At 40.8% G+C, this 18,158-nt stretch overlaps 4 protein-coding genes across 4 annotated transcripts; 2 read left to right on the plus strand and 2 right to left on the minus strand.

Annotated features, from left to right (window-relative positions):
- Positions 1–2,493: 2,493 nt before the first annotated feature.
- On the minus strand, positions 2,494–3,272 carry LOC103927337 (cyclin-dependent kinase F-3-like). The gene has a single exon (XM_009336255.3). The coding sequence runs from the start codon at positions 3,269–3,271 to the stop codon at positions 2,735–2,737; it is 537 nt and encodes a 178-aa protein (XP_009334530.2). The 5' UTR covers position 3,272; the 3' UTR covers positions 2,494–2,734.
- Positions 3,273–4,299: 1,027 nt separating this feature from the next.
- Positions 4,300–10,915, plus strand: LOC125480552 (E3 ubiquitin ligase PARAQUAT TOLERANCE 3-like). The gene is made up of 15 exons (XM_048591506.1): positions 4,300–5,139; positions 5,610–5,706; positions 5,949–6,027; positions 6,133–6,299; positions 6,390–6,463; positions 6,581–6,652; positions 6,755–6,911; positions 7,006–7,154; positions 7,361–7,528; positions 7,611–7,910; positions 8,095–8,136; positions 8,264–8,510; positions 8,759–8,902; positions 9,010–9,088; positions 9,904–10,915. The coding sequence occupies exons 1-15, from the start codon at positions 4,974–4,976 to the stop codon at positions 10,651–10,653; spliced, it is 2,691 nt and encodes an 896-aa protein (XP_048447463.1). The 5' UTR covers positions 4,300–4,973; the 3' UTR covers positions 10,654–10,915.
- Positions 10,916–12,462: 1,547 nt separating this feature from the next.
- On the plus strand, positions 12,463–14,636 carry LOC125480615 (60S ribosomal protein L15-1). The gene is made up of 4 exons (XM_048591624.1): positions 12,463–12,617; positions 13,136–13,302; positions 13,919–14,116; positions 14,231–14,636. Exons 1-4 carry the CDS (start codon positions 12,614–12,616, stop codon positions 14,474–14,476), a joined length of 615 nt encoding a protein of 204 aa, XP_048447581.1. The 5' UTR covers positions 12,463–12,613; the 3' UTR covers positions 14,477–14,636.
- Positions 14,637–16,562: 1,926 nt separating this feature from the next.
- On the minus strand, positions 16,563–17,559 carry LOC125480532 (3-isopropylmalate dehydratase small subunit 1-like). The gene has a single exon (XM_048591463.1). The coding sequence runs from the start codon at positions 17,453–17,455 to the stop codon at positions 16,697–16,699; it is 759 nt and encodes a 252-aa protein (XP_048447420.1). The 5' UTR covers positions 17,456–17,559; the 3' UTR covers positions 16,563–16,696.
- Between the last annotated feature and the right edge of the window lie 599 nt (positions 17,560–18,158).

The following is an 18,158-nucleotide window of genomic DNA, read 5'->3' on the forward strand; positions in this document are numbered from 1 at the left end:
TATTTTGGATAAACAACTTTTAGTCTCTCTTGGAATCTCAACAGGGTCCTATAAAGCTCCTTCTATAGTCCATGTTCTTTGGCATCTCCTTCCATTTTCTTGGGTCAAAGTGAATACTGATGGCCTTGCTAAAGGTAATCTCGTTCCCACGGCTTGTGGTGGGCTTTTCCGAGATTTTGCAGGTTATTTTCTTTGTGGTTTTTCCTAAGCTTAGGGCATTGTACTTCTTTCTATGTGAAGCCTCATGCTGTCATCCTTGATGTGGAGTAGGCTCACGATCGGGGTTGGAAAATTTTATGGCTTGAAAGTGACTCTTCTAGTGTGATATCTTATTTTGCTTTTGGTTATTTTTCTCCTCCTTGGTCACTCCAGACCTGTTGGAAAAATTGTATTTGTCGATTACAGAACATGATATTCCATTGCTCTTATACATTTCGAGAAGGAAAGGCAGTTATTGACAAATTAGCCAATTTAGAGCTTCTCTCGTCTTCACTTGTTTGGCACGCAGATCCTCTTATAGAGATTTTTCCTTTTCTGCATTCAGATTTCTTGGGCATGATGGGCTATAGGTTTGCCTCCCCTTCTTAATGTGTGATTTTCTTTTTTACCTAATCTTTTTGGATTTTCCTTTTTTGTTTTGCAGCTTGTCTTACAGGTTCCTACATTTAAGGTTTTATTTTAGAAGGGTTTGGTCCCTTATCCACCCCTCTTTTTCTTGTATTTTCTTTCTCAAGGGAGGTAAGGTTTATGTCCCCCTCTTTTTTCTTGTATGCTATTTTTCAAGAGGGGTAAGGTGTATGTACCCCTCTTTCTTTCTTTTTTTCTTGTTTTTGTTTTTTCTTACTTTATAAAGGTAAGGTTTGTGTACCCCCTAATTAGGTGTAACTTTTTTTTTTTGTTCATATCAATAAATTTATCTCGTATCGCCGAGGTTTTTGAAAAAAAAAAAACACAAAAGTTAAACCTGGTTTTCATCAATCGGATACCATACCAAAAAAGTCTTTTTAGGTGTTTTTGTAGCAAATGGTCCATCGCGTGGTAGATTCATAGTCCATTGCCTTGATCCACTTGGCTACATCCGCCCCGCCCCCACCCCCACATAGGTTTAAGTCTCTATCTAGGATCGTCAGAAAAAAAATTCAAAATATTCGTGGGCAGAAGCAGCGGCTGACGTTCTACACGAGGCAATGTGAAAACGGACCAGGATGGGCAAGCCATATTTTGTTCCTGGATGTGTCGTTGTTATAACGGCAATTGACCTACGCTATCGTATAATAACTTACCTTTTATTTTTATGTTAACAGGTTTGGTTGTCTGCGAGAACTAACCTCAAACAAGCAATCAATGGAAGGGAGGGACAAAAACCAGCTCTCGTAAAATGGAACTTGCAGGAACTGCGCTTGAAACTGAACCAAATAGACGTCGCCGGCATTGGTGGTAAAGTTTGTAGTTTATTAGAAGGGGAAAATGTAATTGATGACACAGTGGGCTCATCAAAAGACGAACTTGCTTAAGTATGTCGACAAGAAGATTGAGAAGAAGGGGAAAACGTATTTGATGACACCTACTGAAATGTTGGAAGGCTAATCGAAACGAAAGAGTTGAAGTGGAAATTCAGGAACTAAATGATCAGTTCAATCAAGGGAGTCCGTGCACCAGAACGCAAGACATAAACTTGAGGTATGTCCGAACAGAAGCAACTGTATTTGACAAGTCCAGAGAAAAACACCGTAAAGAGGGAATTAGATCCGGAGTTTCAGTACGAACAAAAAGGAAAAAAGACAAGGAAAGTCGGGGAGGAAATAAATGAAATACAAGGAGAATCTCCTCCCTGATGCAGTTGCTGCAGGCATTTTTGGATGAAGTTATCATATCAGTTGAGGAGGGCGTTGAACCTACCTACCAGTGTGTCTGCATTTATTAATTAATACCCCCTCCTTGCAAATTACTGCATTACATGGACAAATTCTTGGGTGCGAACGACCAGACCACATGACAAAATGCCCTACCCCCGTTCTTTTGGTCCCACCCCCTTGTGTCTTGCGCTAATATAAAAGCGTTTGGACTAAAGAGTTCCTCCTATGTGTATGTGGTGTAGCTGGTTTTCACTTTTGATCATCCCATGTAAAGAAAAACTCTTTCCTTATGTTTGAGATTGTTGAAACTTATGAGAGGTGTGCATTCATGTTTACATGTAGTTCCACTCTAAATATATTGTTGTCTTATATTGCGTGGTTCTACTTCTCAATTACACCAAGGCTTTTATGATAAACTTCCACACTGTATAGGTGCAGTTCCTAAAATATTACTTGGAGGACAATGTCGGTGACACTGTTACAAGGCCCTTTGTGATAAATCTCAACACACCAATGTGACTCATTGAAATGAATTGGTAGCTATTTATTGCAGATTAATGAGAGCTTACAAAAATTGTATAATACATACATTACTTGCACTTGGCTTGCTGCCACTCTTTAACTTTGAACATTCAAATAAACTAGTCGTTAAAACAACATGTGTAGCTTTTGAAAGCTAATGAATCGATAGCAATTAACTACCATTAGTCTTGTCAAATCTACACGAAAATATGAGAACTGGATGCAAGCAGAATATTGCTTTGTCTCAAAGGGATGACACGTGAAATCTTGTGGTTGCCAACGAAGAAGGGATGCTCGAGTGCTTCAGCAGCAGTAGGCCTTGCGGAAGGGTCCCAAGAACAAAGGGAAGAAATCAGCTAGATGGTAGATCTGCTTGCGGAAGGAACCATCACAGATAGACCAACACTGCGAAATTGTGGAAACTCATAGTTCAAGTTTTGGGCAAGAATATGTCCCTCTGGCCATGTATCCCAAGTTGGGCTGCCAATGACGCTGCAAATCTTGAACATCTGATCATCAGCACTTTGACCGGGAAACAGAGTCCGAAATGAAAACAGCTCTGCGATGATGGCGCCCATTGCCCACATATCGACCTTAGGACCGTAGAGGCCTGACTGAAGCAACACCTCAGGAGCTCGATAAGGGCGAGTGGTGACGTAGTCTGTATAGGGAGGGGGTGAATCGATCTCCATAGCAGAACCCAAATCTGCAATCTTGACCACATGGGAACCATCGTTAACCAAGACATTAGCGGGCTTCAAATCACGGTGGAAATAGCCATTTCTGTGCATATAATCCAGGCCATGAAACATCTGAAAGGAGATGCTTCGAACTTCATCCTCGGTGAATTTGGTTTGCCTTTTGACCATGTGATCAAGGAGACTGCTCTGCATATACTCGAAGACAAGGAAAGGGACTGAACTTCCGGTAGTGTTAGACACTCTTCAACTGGACAAGGTTGGGATGCTTGAGCTTGGAAAGGGACTGAACTTCCGGTAGTGTTAGACACTGCTCAATGGAACTGAATCTCACCCTCAGATACTTGATTGCAACAATTTTACCTGTCGGTTTGTGCTACGCCTTAAATACCGTCCCGAAAGATCCACTGCCTAGTTCCTCAAGAACCAAAAACTCGTCCATGATCCGGTCTTAACTCTTAAGGAACTGAACCCCAAAAGCCAAAGAAATCTGTGACAAAATTCAGAGCGTTTTCGCCTTTTCGAAGATGAAAAACAAGTTCAGCGTGAACCCAATTGAGAGAACTACTTACAATCTCTGAGGCAAACCCCTCCTCGAATGTATGATCAGTGATGAGGGTTTTGATCTCTGAGAACAGAAGAGATGAAAGTTGAGAGCTTTTGAGAAAACGAGAGAGGGGCAAGTTTCTAATTGTGGTATGAGCATTGCGAAATTAGGGTTCCAATTTAATTTATTGATTGATTAATTTCATTATTTCCTGATGGAATGAGGAAAGGCGGAAGCATTCAATTGGTTTCGTGGAACGCAAGCAATCTTTAATCTCCCAGTTTCCCCACTTCACTCCAATGACTACTCTCCTCACCGCAGTGGAAAAAGAAAATGGGCTTTTTCGTCAATTCACACAATCCGGTTTTACTTTGGGCACAAGGATTTTCCAACGGTCACGATTTTGTAAAACGCGTTTTTCACCTGGGCCAACAGCTGTCAACGGTCCGACGGGCCGTTGGGCCCACAAGGATTATCCGCAACGGAAAAGGAGAGAGAAGATAACAAAAACCCAACCCCCTTACAACTACAATTGCTCTCTTCTCTCTCTCTCTCGGTCTCTGTGGTGCTCTGAAATTTCCCAGAAGCAAACCCTAGCAGTCCGGCGGTTCGTCATGATCATCAGCCTACAAAGCTCGCTCTAGATCTTGTAGATCGCTGCCACTTACACAATTTCACGGGAATTCTCTCCGGCGGATTCTGATTTTCTCGATTTCGGTGTGTCAGAAGCTTTCTTGGAGTTCGTGCAACCCAATCAATCGGCGATTTCGAAGCCACAATCCAATCAATCAATCGGCGAATCAAAACATCCGATTGAGTTTTCAACCAAGGTTTTCGGATTCTCTCAGACTCGTCCTGAAATTCGAACTATTTGCTTTGATAAGCGCAGAGAGAGGGCTTTCTTTAATTTCACCGAGATCTGTGAAATTGGATTCTGATTGCGGCGGTTGGCGGAGGAGGATTGGGTCGGCGGCGGACGGATGGTGGAGGAACCTAATTTAATTCCGAGCATCGCATCTGTTCGACATCGGTTTCTGAAGGATTGGAATCGAAAGAGCTGAGATTGGTGCTGTGGTTGGCGGCGGCGAAGAAGCTTCGGAAAAGCTGTCAATCTGTCTCTCCATTTGCGGTGGTTTGATTGTTCGATCTCAGTAGAATAATCGAAGAAAAAAAAGAGCTTGCACTTTTTGTACTGTTTGATTTGATAGTAGTTTTTTCTTGGCCTTGAATATAAGGCCGTATAGTTTTATCGGCCTTTGAATATCGTTCTCTTCAGGGAGATTGTTGTTCTTGTTTGTGGTGTTATACATATTTCATATTTTGGAAGGAAAAGAAAAAAAGATATTTACCATGGCGGTGTATTATAAATTTAAGAGTGCAAAAGATTATGATTCTATTCCTATGGACGGCCCGTTCATCGCAGTTGGTATTTTGAAAGAAAAAATATATGAATCCAAGCACTTAGGGCGGGGTACTGATTACGACCTCGTCGTCACCAATGCCCAGACCAATGAAGGTTGGTTCTGATTTAGTTATTACCTTCTGAACATGTTGAAATTAATCACGGATATGGGTACTAACATGTTGTATGAGAGTGTGTTTGTCTGATTGAGTGGCGAAATCGTTGGTCTATGGTTTTGGGGATTTGTAAAATTGTCTTTTGGGGTTTTTCTCGAATAATTAAGATTAGGGGTTGCCTTGAAATTCAAAATAGAGTGACTTTGTATGGTGGTTTACTTTTGTCATTGAATGAAAAAAATTCGACCACCACATTTCTCTATGGTGAATTGAGTCAATCTGAGTGGGGACAGGTTGTGTTAGGTTGAAATCTGGGTTCTTTAGGAATGGTTAATCTGACTAGAAACTTCCTAGGAATTGTGGGTTGTGATGTTGGGATTCAAATTTTGGTAGCTTTTATCCTTGCTTTCATGGATTATATCATTACAATATTTTATAGTCTTTACGAGCTATGTTTTGTAATTTCAGAGTATCTTGATGAAGCGATGTTGATTCCAAAAAATACGTCAGTTTTAATTCGCCGTGTACCTGGAAGGCCTCCAATGCCTATTGTTACTGATTCAGAGTACTATCTCAGATCCTTTAACTTCTCGTCTTTAGTTATGTTGCAAAATCCATAATCAATTTAGAGTTGGCATTATTACTTTGTTCTTGTGTTTAATGAATCTGTGACATGGGTAGTCCCTGTTTTGCATCTTCGTTGGAGTTATGCCATGTGCTTGGATAGGGTGATTGTGTTTCTTATGACCCCTAGGGCAGATTTCAAGGGTTGGTTAAGTTAGGCTATTTTTATTTCTTTTGTTGTAGGCGAAAGGTGGAAGATAAGGTGGACACTGAACCAGAAAGGACTAGCTTTCCGGCGGCTGAATCATCTGCCACGAAATATGTAAGTTTTAACAGCCGCTTGATCTTCTTTGGTTTTAACTGGTGTGTTTATGCTTTGCTTTGTGCCAGACGTTTTAGTGATCTTGTGTTTATTATGGCTTGGCAGCCTGGTGATCCAGATTGGGATGATTATGGGGATGATTTGTATGAAATTCCTGAAGTGATGACAGTGCAGACAAGTTATCAGGCTATGGATGCGCAGCCAACTGATAAAGCTGATGAAGATAGCAAGATTAAGGCTTTAATCGACACTCCAGCCTTGGAATGGCAACAGTAAGATGCTTTCAGTTTCATTAGTGTACTGTGATATGATAATGATAGGTTTCTTATCACTAATGTTGGATGATCTTTGTGTTTTTGCAGCCAAGGTCCTGATGGCTTTGGTCCTGGTAGAGGTTTTGGCAGGGGTGGAAGAATGATGAATGGACGTGGTATTGGTGAGTCTCTTTAGATTATATAATTTTTGTTTTTCGTAACATATCAGTGCTGATTGAATTTCTGCCTCTCTTTCAAATTTTCATAATGAAACTGATATCAATTTTTCTTTGATTGAGGTCGAGGAGTAGGGGGCTTCGAGAGGAAAACACCTCCACAGGGCTATATTTGTCACAGGTGTAAGGTGCCTGGTATGTTCAAGTTTCCTTCTCCTTTCAGAAGATAACAGATGCTTTGTGATAAGTGAATAGATGAGGAAAATTCTGATATTTGGCATTTGTATGTGTGTTCAGGGCATTATATTCAGCACTGCCCTACGAATGGTGATCCAAATTTTGACATAAAAAGAGTGAAGCCACCCACTGGAATTCCTAAGTCCATGCTGATGGCAAACCCGGATGGCTCATATAAGTTGCCAAGTGGTGATAAAGCTGTATTGAGGCCGAATGAGTAAGCTAATCCGGTGTTACAAATTTTATAGACGTATTTTCCATTTTTTTTTTGTTTCATAAAAAACTTACGATTACCTTTGATATGGAAATAGGGCTGCTTTTGAGAAAGAGATTGAAGGTTTACCATCTACGCGTTCTGTTGGTGATCTACCGCCCGAGCTACACTGCCCGTTGTGCAAAGAAGTGATGAAAGATGCTGTGCTAACGAGCAAGTGTTGCTTTAATAGCTTTTGTGATAAGTGTAAGTTATGATGTAAGTTTAATTGTATAAATTTTGACTTCTAAGGGAAGAATTTCAACTTTGATCTCTTGTGATCTTTTTGGTTTACCCTCATCTGGGTAATTTGATGAGGCCTTTTGATATCTTATTGTGTATCCTGAATTGTCGTACCAGTATGATTTACCATATCAATTTTCTTTGTTTACAATGGCTCATATGTTAATCAGGTATCAGGAACTACATTATGTCCAAGTCAGTGTGTGTCTGTGGGGCTACAAATACACTGGCAGATGATCTACTGCCAAATAAGACACTGAGGGATACAATCAATCGCATCTTGGAGTCTGGTGGTAACAGTAGTGCTGACAATGCTGGGAGTACTTTCCAAGTTCAAGGTTTGTTTTTCAGTGACCTGCCTTCTATTTCTATTTAGACTAGAACATTTTTATAATTACACTCATGATTTGTAACATTCAGATATGGAGTCTGCTCGCTGTCCACAACCCAAGATTCCTTCCCCTACAGTATCTGCTGCATCAAAAGGAGATGAAAAGCAGTTACCTCAGAATGAAGAACCTCCAAAGTTTCCTGAATCTGAAAATGACGTAAAGCCTGTTCTTCCCCAGCAGCAGATTTTAGAGAGAGTGAGAACTACAAAAGTAGCTGATGCATCTGAAGCCACGCGTGAGTCAATGAGTGTGAAGGAACCAGCGTCACAAGGTAGTGTTCCACTGGTTGAGGAGGAAGTGCAGCAAAGGATGGCTTCTGGGGAGGCAGGTAATGTAGTGGTCTGGTTATTATTGTTCTCTGGTTCTATCCTTGTGCATAATCAAGTTCTGTGTTACCTTATTTTTTTGACATGCAGGTGGAGGATAGATGTGTTGAGTAAATTATTTTTTCTTGAAAAGAATCTGTAGTGATCTCTTATTTTTATTTATTTTTCATTGTATCTCTGTAACAGGAAAGAAAAGGAAAAAGAAGAAAATTCGTGTGCCTGTGAATGGTATGCCTTTTCTCTTATTTTGTTTTTGTAAACATAGAGGTTTCTATTCAAGTTATCTGCAGTAATTATAAGTTTGAATTATATACATGATTTTATAGATTTTATAACACGATTACATTCAACGCAGACATGCAATGGAGAAACCCTCAAGATCTTGCAGCCGAAAACTATATGATGCCTATGGGCCCCGCTGCTTATAATCCATACTGGAATGGCATGCAACCTGGCATGGGCATGGAAGGATATATGACACCATATGGTGGTCCGATGCCGTATATGGGTTATGGTCCCATTGACATGCCATTTGGGGGTCTTGGTCCACAGGACCCATTTGGTGCTCAAGGTTATATGATGCCCATGGTTCCGCCTCAGAGGTATGCTCATGAATTTCATAGTGAACGGGTATGATATGTTGGTGTGTTTGTGTTATGAATTTTTTTATTCAAATTGGATATGCAAGTTAATGTTTTTTCTTATGGAGCCTTTACGCAATCTTTTAGGTTTGTAGGTGGAACCATTGCCTTAAGTGTCATTTTATGGTTGCAAGTTGCAATTCAATGTTTTTTTGCCTTCCTGTCGACCCTACAACCTTGTTTCGTATTGAATCTTCAACTTCATACAGGGATCTTGCGGACTTTGGTATGGGCATGAATGGCATGAATGGGATGAATGGGATGAATGGACCCCCCATCATGAGCAAAGAAGAATTTGAGGCTCGGAAAGCTGATTTGAGAAGGAAGCGTGAAAATGAAAGACAGGGTCAAAGGTAAAGATTGAATTTCAAATTGAAATTGGTTGCGTTTCCGCCAAAGCTGCAAGTATCTATTTTAGCGTGGTTGAATAATTAATTGAGTTTCATCTTTTTTTAATCAGCCGGGAGTTCTCCAAAGACAGGGAATACAGAAGGGAAGTTAGCAGCGGTGGCGATGGTCCTCCAATGAAATCCAAATCTGTACGTCTTTTATCGTGCCAATTTTCCTCTCTCGTTATCATTTGTTGTGTGTTGCAGCAGCTGCTTATGGTTTTTATCAGCATTTTGGCAAGCAGACACCAAGTTGGCAATAGAAAACCTATTGTGGCTGCAGTTAAGATCAAAGAGTCTAGGATGTTTTATTACCCCGGTTTTCGTTTTCCTATCATTTAATTATTTTTCTTTGGTTCTTAATTTTAAATTTTACGTCATTATATTATTTGTTTTCTTGGTAACGCATGCTCTATTTGGTCATGGGGAGATGAAGTGGAGGGAATATACTCTAGTTTGGCCTTTGTCACGGTGACCGGGAAACGGTCAATTTGGAGTTCTGTTATGGTCTGGGTTACCCTACGGCCTTGTGAATGCCGTTGCTTCCAAATTATTTTTCGCAGGATCATTGATTCGGGGGTACCAAAAACGTTTCTGGAAATTCTATCACTTCCGACATTGTTGGTTGGAAACCCCTTCGTTGTCACTTTTTATTAAAATTTTGTAAAAATTCGTAATGCTTCTCCTCCTCGCAAACCCCCAAAATGTACGATCCATTCTAGATTTGACCAATTGCCCATTTTACCTCCTTTGCGTTCTTGACAACCCATCTTTGTCTCTTAGTAGAGTGCCGTGTTTAACGAAAGTCAGATAAAATCCTCCGAATTTTAACCGGGCAATGCAATTTGATGGACCTGTAATAATTACCCCAAAAAAAGGACGTAAAATGGGAACGGCTTGGTAAATTTTGTTGGAAATTACTACAATGGTCGACTTATTGGGTTCATTCTTATTTGTTGGTGCAGAAGTCAATGGCCCGATCACCAAGCCCAGACTATCCTAATCAGCACCGCCGTCACCGACACGAGAGGCAATCTCCAGAACGCAGGCCCTCACGTGACCCACGTGACCTGGAGCCACAGCCGCCTCCACGTCCTCCAAAGAGAAAATCCGAGCAGCACCACCACGACAGGGAACGCGAGCGGGACCGAGATCGAGAACGCGAGAGGGAGCACGACCATGAGGAGGATCATCCCCGCCAGAAACGACACCGTTCTGAGTCGTCCGCGGCCAAACCTTCTGCCCAAACGACAGCATCGGCGAAACCTGCCTCCTCTGCAGCATCAGCTGCTGCGGCAGAAGCGGCGGCCGCGGCGGAGCGGAAGCACAAGGCAAGCGTGTTCTCTCGCATAAGTTTTCCCGAGGGAGAAGTGAGCAAGAAGCGGAAGGCCTCTTCATCCTCCACTGCTTCTCCGGCGGCGGAGGATACCAAACCGTCGGCGCATCACCATCACAAGGAGTCGTCGTCGTCCTTGGCGAATGGGTTCTACGACGAGTACAAGTCGTCGTCGACGGCCAAGGCTGCGAGCAGCGGAACTGGAAGCAGAAAGACTATGATCAGTGCTGCTTCCATGGAGTACGAGTCGAGCGATGACGATCGGCACTTCAAGAGGAAGCCGTCGAGGTACGAGGCTTCGCCGCCGCAGGCCGCCGAGCAGGAAGAGCCCTCCAGGCGCTCGAGAGGAGGCAGGGATCGGGATCGCAGGCAGAGATAGTGTTTTGGGTAACGCCGAAGTTGGCTTTCTCCGAGAACGACCTCGTTCGGCCCCACTCACTTAACGTATTGGTGTTGGGCCCTTTGAGGCGCTGGGTGTTGTACTGTATTTGTAAAGAAGCCCAATCGGGAGTTGTTTCGGGGGCCGAATGTATGTTTTCGTGTTTTTTGTTGATGCTTGATATTTCGTATCCGATGTTTTTTGCGTATCTTAAAAACCCAAAAATTACAAATATAAATAAAATTACTCAGTCTTGAAGTTCCTGATTGCCTCTTGGTTTTTTCTATTTTATTTTATGAATTATGTTTTAATTTCGCCAATTTTTCGATGTGATTTGCTTTACATGGAAATACAAAGAAACCTAATATATACTGATCACATATTTGTACTATTTCTGATAAGACTTACATATGTTGATGAGCCTATCTCAATTAAAAATATGGTACAAATATATGATAAGTGTAACTTTACAAAAAAAATAAAAATTTCAAAACACAAACAATGTTTTTTTACTTATTTTTCAAGATTTGGAAATGACGCTTTTCTCACTCCCGCAAACCAAATTTTCACCAATGGATATTCATGTCGTTGAATATCAGCAAATCAACCAAGCCGAGCTGTTATTTCAGTTAGCCTAAAGTGGTCGACTGATTCATTCTAGTTCTTGAATTTTTTTCAAATGCGAACCTTCAATCTCATTTGATTAAAACAACTAACACAATTTGAGGAGTCATTTTGGTGATAAAAGTAGTTTGTGCCAGTTAATACTTAAAATTTGGAGGTCAACAAAGATGAATATAGTTGGCCTTTGGTGGGCTTGGGATAAAGACTATATGAAATTGACAACAAAGTTTAAGTGCACCCTTAAAATTTGGGCTACGTCGGCTGTAGTGCTTTGTATATATTAGGTATAGGTTACAAGATGAGCTCGGTTATATCGTCCTCCTTTTTTCCTTTCGTGCCTCCCTTATATAGGCCTTCAATGGGTCCCAAAATCCCTAGGTTCTCCAGTATTCCACCGCTCTGGCATAAAAAATCTTAACACTTAAACTTAACTCGCTGACGACTTCTCTTCATTTAGTCGACATAGAGAGATGGAGTGGCACTTTCTCAAAACTAGGCGCAAGGTTTTCTGGGCCAGCATGTACGCTTCCCTCAGTCTTAAGTAGTTGAGGAACCGCCTACCCAAATGCTTGCTCTGACAACCTTTATGTCTCTTCATAGGCTTCTCTATCACTAATGGCCAAACACGTGACTTGGAGTTGACATTTGAATAAGTTTGACCATGGAGCTTCGTGTTACAAAGTTGTCAGTTTGCTAACTTGCCTCAAGCGGTCAAAAACTACTATTTGAATAGGTGCTCGCCAACCTTGCGTTAGCAGGGCCTATAATATTATTGTTGTTAGAGAGATAAAAGTTGAAATGAGTACAACAAATGGCCAACTAGGATTATCGGGCAACAAAACGTTTAGATAAAACATACACTTAAGGAAATGATTTTCACTCTCTTATCCCCTAATAGAAGAAGAAGAAGAAGAAGGAGAAGAAATGTCTTGTAGGAAGATTTAGACTAAATAAATTCAAAGATGAAATATTTTTGGATTTCAAAAGCATTGTAATTGGATTGTTTCGGAAATATGTTTACCAAAAACATTTCTTAAAGCACTTTCAAAAGTCCAAGTCCAATAGAGGAAAGCCCTTGAGTTGCTGGGCCACATTAAAATAAAGAAAATCCGGTTAAAAACCGAGAAACATGATGTCGTTTAGCAAGCTACGACACATCGTATTTCTGAAGACATTCTAGGGTTTCAGAAAAACAATGGACGGCCCAGATTGGAAATCCCAATCCTTTCCAGCACTATAAAGTCGAGTTTTCACCGCAAAGCCTCACTCTGTGTTTGGAAAAACCCTAGCCCCGTCTGCCGAACCCTGCGCGTCGCAGCTCGTTTCTGATCCGACCATGGGTACTCCTCTCTCTCTCTCTCTCTCTCTCTCTCTCTAGGTTCATCTCCATTTTCGTATGCAGATTCATGCTTGTTTATATAGACATTGAAACTTCAGCTGAATCTGTTTTGCATGCGATTGTTTATGAAATACTCATTTTTGCCAATATATTAACGTTGTAATTTTCTGTAAATCTTTTTGGAGCATTGTGTTTAGGGTCTGTTTTGTTGTTTAATCTTAGTACGGGCTAATGAGCTTATATGTTTAGTAATAATTTCACTTTTACTGATAGTTTTATAAGTGAACGGAAGCTTACTTTTGCAAATTTACAAGTTATTGTGAACTGGGTTTGGTTTTTGCTTGACGGTTAGCTGACAAGTTCGTCTGTCTCTTGTTCCCTACATTTTTCTAGGAAATGCACCACATTTCACGGTTTAAATGAAATCAGAACTTTGATTATTACATGGTTAATGGTGGGTTTAATGATTTCTATCAAATTCAGTTGTATAACATGTTGTTTCGTTTTGGGGACATTTAGGAGCTTACAAGTACGTATCCGAGATATGGAGGAAGAAGCAGTCCGATGTGATGAGATTCCTCCAGAGGGTCCGCTGCTGGGAGTATCGCCAACATCCCTCGATTGTCCGAGTCACAAGACCCACACGCCCTGATAAGGCGCGTCGTTTAGGTTACAAGGCCAAGCAGGTAGTGATAATTTCATTAGCCATTGTCAAATTAAATTTTCTACGTCAATGTCTAAGTTTAATAGGCATTTGTCTGATGCATAATGTATGTTGATATTTGACTCTATGAAATGATTATAAAGGTTGTGTCTGGAAGGTTACTGTTTTATCTGATGCATATTTAGTGGTCTTTCAGTTTCGGTTTACACCTTTGCTTAATGATTCATGTCATTGTTTTAGCGAGCATGCATGCCGTCTCTAGTACATTGCTTTGCCTTTGTTGTGCATCAGTTAATTTAATCCAGAGTATCCACTGGTTAAGTAGCATTCTGATTCCTAAGCATTTTGCCTATAAATGCTGTTTTTTCAATCATCGAATGCTTCCTGAGACTGGCTATACTAAACCAAATAATCAATCTTCGACCGAGCGAGTTCTATTTATGGTTCTTGCTTTTGCCTCGATTCGATATAGTGAACTATTGTAGTCGGTGTCCTGGATTTTGTTTTTGTTTTTTGTCTTTTAATTTATGAACACTAGTTTGTTATCTGTTTGAATGCACCTTTTGTTTGCTGGTCCCCAGCCATGTTTGAAGTAATCAAGTGATTTGGCTGATGGTTCTGATTAAAATTTGTTTCAGGGTTATGTTGTTTACCGTGTCCGTGTGAGGCGTGGTGGCCGCAAGAGGCCTGTTTCCAAGGGTATTGTATATGGAAAGCCCACAAACCAGGGTGTGACACAGCTCAAGTTCCAGCGTAGCAAGAGGTCTGTTGCTGAGGAGCGTGCAGGGCGCAAGTTGGGAGGTCTCAGGGTTCTCAACTCATACTGGCTCAATGAGGTTCGTGGTTCAGTTTCAACTTTTACTCATGTACTTGAGTGAGTTAGATTGGGGCTTGGTGTTAGTTTGATTTTGCAGTCTTGCTTACAATTTCTCTGCAATATTTGGATGCAGGACTCGACCTACAAGTACTTTGAAGTTATCTTGGTTGATGTTGCCCACAATGCCATCAGGAATGACCCAAGAATCAACTGGCTTTGCAACCCTGTTCATAAGCACAGAGAGCTTCGTGGTCTTACTTCTGCTGGAAAGAAATACAGGGGTCTTCGTGGAAAGGGACATCTGTACCACAAGAACAGACCTTCTCGCAGAGCAACCTGGAAGAGAAACACCACCCTTTCACTCCGTCGTTACCGTTGATTTCAGTCAGGTTACCTTATGTATGGTTGTTATCCGCGTACTTTCAGGAAGACAATATATGTTATGCGTTTGAAATTTTGGCAGTTGAAGACTTCAATCGTGTTTAATTTGAATGATTTACGGTGTTATTTGGAAGTCTTTTGGGACGATATTTCCCTTATTTTACCGTGCCCGACTCTTTTGATGTGTTTTAAGATAGTTATTGTTTTGGTAATATTTTCATGTCTTGTGATATGAGCTAATATCGCGGGTGGCCTTTTACTACAGTGGTGGAAAGTTGTGTGTCTTTGCATGACTACGTGGGTTCAAATTCTGTTGGTAATTAATCTAACATTAAATTTGATAAAATCTATCATTTGACAAAAAAAATGATATGAGCTAATATTGATCGACTCGGAGAAAGTTTTGGTCGAATGAGTTTACGGTACGAGCTTGATTTCTATTATTTGGTTTTTGAACTCGACAGGAGGATAAGAAAACGCATACATTGTTTGAATGTTAATATATGTTTGATCTGGCATTAGACTGAAACTTTGATCAACAACGGGAGGAGGATTGTCTGTACTCTTAATCTCTTCTCTTTCTTTCCCTCTTATTTAAACGGTTATCTTAATCTCTTCTCTTTCTTTCCCTATTATTTAAACGGTTATAGTTAAATTACGTTAATATTTTATATTGAATTTTTAATAACGTTAAAAAGAAAAAAACCAAAATGTGAAAGGAAGGAAGTGAAGAAGATGAGAACAAGAGGGGAGAAAATCTTACTTGTTAGTAGTGATAGACTAATCAAAGTTATCCACTGGTTAGTGTTAGAATCGTGTTTGTCAAAGTTATTCCAGATGTAGAGAGCAACTTGCATATAACTGGATCACTGTTATTATGGATTTCCGTTCAAATAAGGCAGTGATATATGTCTGTCAACATATGTCATAGTTTAGTGTATCAGGACCGTATGTATTACGAAATCTGTTTCATATAAATCATTTTGATTAAGAGTTGTGCCTTGTATTCTAGATTTATCAAATTTATCCAGCAGTTAGTGTTAGAATCTTGTATGTTTCACTCAAAAACCTTTTAAGTTTGATTCTCGCTAAAGACGAATTTGAACCACATTTTTACTAGCTTATTAGTGAGGTTAAGCTCACCTCTTTCTTTAAAGTAGATAATATCGTTTGTTTAAAAAAAAAAAAAAAAAAACCAAATTCAGAGCACCCAGCTGCACTAGCTTCTGAGATTTACACAATCAAACAGCCAAATCCAGACCGAAAGAAAAGAAACTAGGATCGTTGGTTTGTCTTGTTCGGATGGTTGCAGGATGATTGGAAGATAGTATGATTACAGGGAAGCTTGACCTATGTGCATGTCGTAATGATGTCTCGTTATTTACTTGTTTTATTTTAGTATTAGAGTTACTATTTCCCAATCATTCCTTGATTAATTGTTACATTTAGAAAAAGAATGCTGTTTTCATCTTCTTTTCTCTTTTAATACGGAGCAATGACAGTTTATTTCAAACTAATCTAAATTACAGGAAAGAGATTCAAATTCGGGTGTATAGAAAATGTACATCCACTCTAGGTCCCGTCCAGCCAATTTTGCTACAACACGTTTGGAACACTTGAACCTAAGAACTTGAGATTAACAAACCATTGATACCACTTCAGAACATGTTTTGTGCAGTTAATTTGTCTGCGTACTGGAAAGAAAGGACCTGGCTTCGCTGCTCTCATACACTCTCATCTCCTCTTATTTGTATGGTCATAGTTAAGTCACATCAATATTTTATATTATTATTATTTTTTGTCAAAATCAATATAAAATATTAACGTAACTTAATCGTGACCGCCTAAATAGGAGGGGATGAGAGTGTATGAAAATGGAAGGGCAAAGAAGCCAGGTCCGGGGATGAGAGTGTATGAAAGTGGAAGGGCAGAGAAGCCAGATCCAGAAAGAAATCAGTACCATCTGTGTACCAGTAAACTTGAGGAGCCTTGCTTGTTTAAGTCTGTTTGACAATCATTTTCTTTTAAAAACCGAAAAATCAAATAGTTATCAAACGGCCTAATTCTTAATGTCGGTTTTGTGCTAACAAAACAAACTCCTTTTATTTCAAGATCATAAATTCATAATACACCAACATTAAGCTTAATCACCATACACAAAAAAACAAAACCCAAATTAATTAAAAACCCCAAATTATCAAAGTCAAACACACAAAACCTAAGAAGTCAAAGTAGGAATCATCCCAGCCTCCCTAGCGTAAGCAAAGATCCCACCAGCCCTAATCACGGGGCCCGCGTCCCCGATCGGCTTCAACGTGTACTCCTTCCCCGTCGTGTGATTGATCAGACGGCTCTCGCTCAACTCAATGCTCACCACATCCCCCGTCTTGCACTCCTCGCAAACCCTACCCTCCGATTCCAGCGGGTAAACCTCCCCCGTCGCCACCGAGTTCCTGAAGAAGATCCGCGCGTACGACTCCGCCACCACCGCCGCTACTCCCGCCGCTCCCAGCGCCACCGGCGCGTGCTCCCGCGACGACCCACACCCAAAGTTGGCGCCCCCGATTATGATCGAGTACTTGGACTTTGTCTCTCCCGGATCCACGAAGCGCGTGGAGTAGGAGGCGGGGAGGCCGCAGAGCGCGTAAGACCCGAGCTTCTCGTACTCGGAGGGGTTGGAGGGGACCAGGGTTAGGTACTCAGCGGGGATGATCTGGTCGGTGTCGATGTTGTCGCCGACGACGTAGCAGAGGCCGTGGAATGTGGTAGATGGGGTTGTGGAGGCGGCTGCGCGCGTGGTGAAGGTGGCACGTGAGATTGGGAGTTGGGATTGGGGAGCGTGGGTGAGGGGTTTGATGGGGGTGGGGGATAGGGTTGGGAATTTGAGAAAGTTGGGGGTAGAGAGAGAGGGTTTGTGGGAGGAGGAGGTGGTGAAGCTTGGGTTTGGAGAGAGAGACAGAGTGGTGGCGCCGGCCATTGTCGGGTTGGGAGTTTGCTCAAAAACAGATGAAGAAGACGAGGAAATGAAGTGCTTTTTTGTGTGTTTCAACTTTTAAGTAGTGAAGGGTGGCTGAACGATACTCAAGTTGTTGTCGTTCGGTGTGGGGAAGGGGCAAATTGGGAGTTGAATTGCTCACTATTTTTTTTTTTATCTTTCTTGGCATGTCTTGCTGGATTGAGTGTTTTTATTTATTTATTTATTTATGAAATAATACTAAGAAGATTAAATTTAGAGTAATTTTTTTGAATATTTTGTAGAGTCTAAAATAATTCCAAATGTTCTAAAGACGACATATGAACTTTTATTCATGAAAAACAAGATTGTCCTCAATAAATGGGCAAACTTTTTAGATACTTCCACACTCAGCTCACACCATTGGAGGCCTTAATAGCTGAATACAGTCCCACAACTCATCTGCCCTTGGCAAGGAATTAAATATAAGAATTAATTACCCAAATCCTATCGTTAATACATTCCTTATTAAAGATTAACTCTAATCAAGTAATCCTAAATTAAATCAATTAGGGATAATTACCCTATTGTCTGAAGATATTATTTCTTATTATATATCTTGGGAATATTTAGAGAATATATCTCCATTAAACACTATATGGCCGGCCTCTAGCCCTATAAATACCCCATATTCTACCAAATTTTCAGGGTTTTTGCAACCCTAAAA

This window comes from the organism of the source record quoted next, unplaced genomic scaffold (assembly GCF_019419815.1).
Source record: "Pyrus x bretschneideri cultivar Hongxiangsu unplaced genomic scaffold, Pyrus_bretschneideri_v1 Contig34, whole genome shotgun sequence".
NCBI lineage: Eukaryota > Viridiplantae > Streptophyta > Magnoliopsida > Rosales > Rosaceae > Pyrus > Pyrus x bretschneideri.

Coding starts and splice junctions, on each gene's coding strand:
- LOC103927337 (XM_009336255.3), bottom strand. CDS start 3,271: ATGCAGAGCAGTCTCCTTGATCACATGGTCAAAAGGCAAACCAAATTC.
- LOC125480552 (XM_048591506.1), top strand. CDS start 4,974: ATGGCGGTGTATTATAAATTTAAGAGTGCAAAAGATTATGATTCTATT. Junction 6,300..6,389: donor CCAGCCTTGGAATGGCAACA/GTAAGATGCTTT, acceptor GTGTTTTTGCAG/CCAAGGTCCTGATGGCTTTG. Junction 8,903..9,009: donor AATGAAAGACAGGGTCAAAG/GTAAAGATTGAA, acceptor TTTTTTAATCAG/CCGGGAGTTCTCCAAAGACA.
- LOC125480615 (XM_048591624.1), top strand. Junction 13,303..13,918: donor TAGGTTACAAGGCCAAGCAG/GTAGTGATAATT, acceptor AATTTGTTTCAG/GGTTATGTTGTTTACCGTGT. Junction 14,117..14,230: donor ACTCATACTGGCTCAATGAG/GTTCGTGGTTCA, acceptor ATTTGGATGCAG/GACTCGACCTACAAGTACTT.
- LOC125480532 (XM_048591463.1), bottom strand. CDS start 17,455: ATGGCCGGCGCCACCACTCTGTCTCTCTCTCCAAACCCAAGCTTCACC.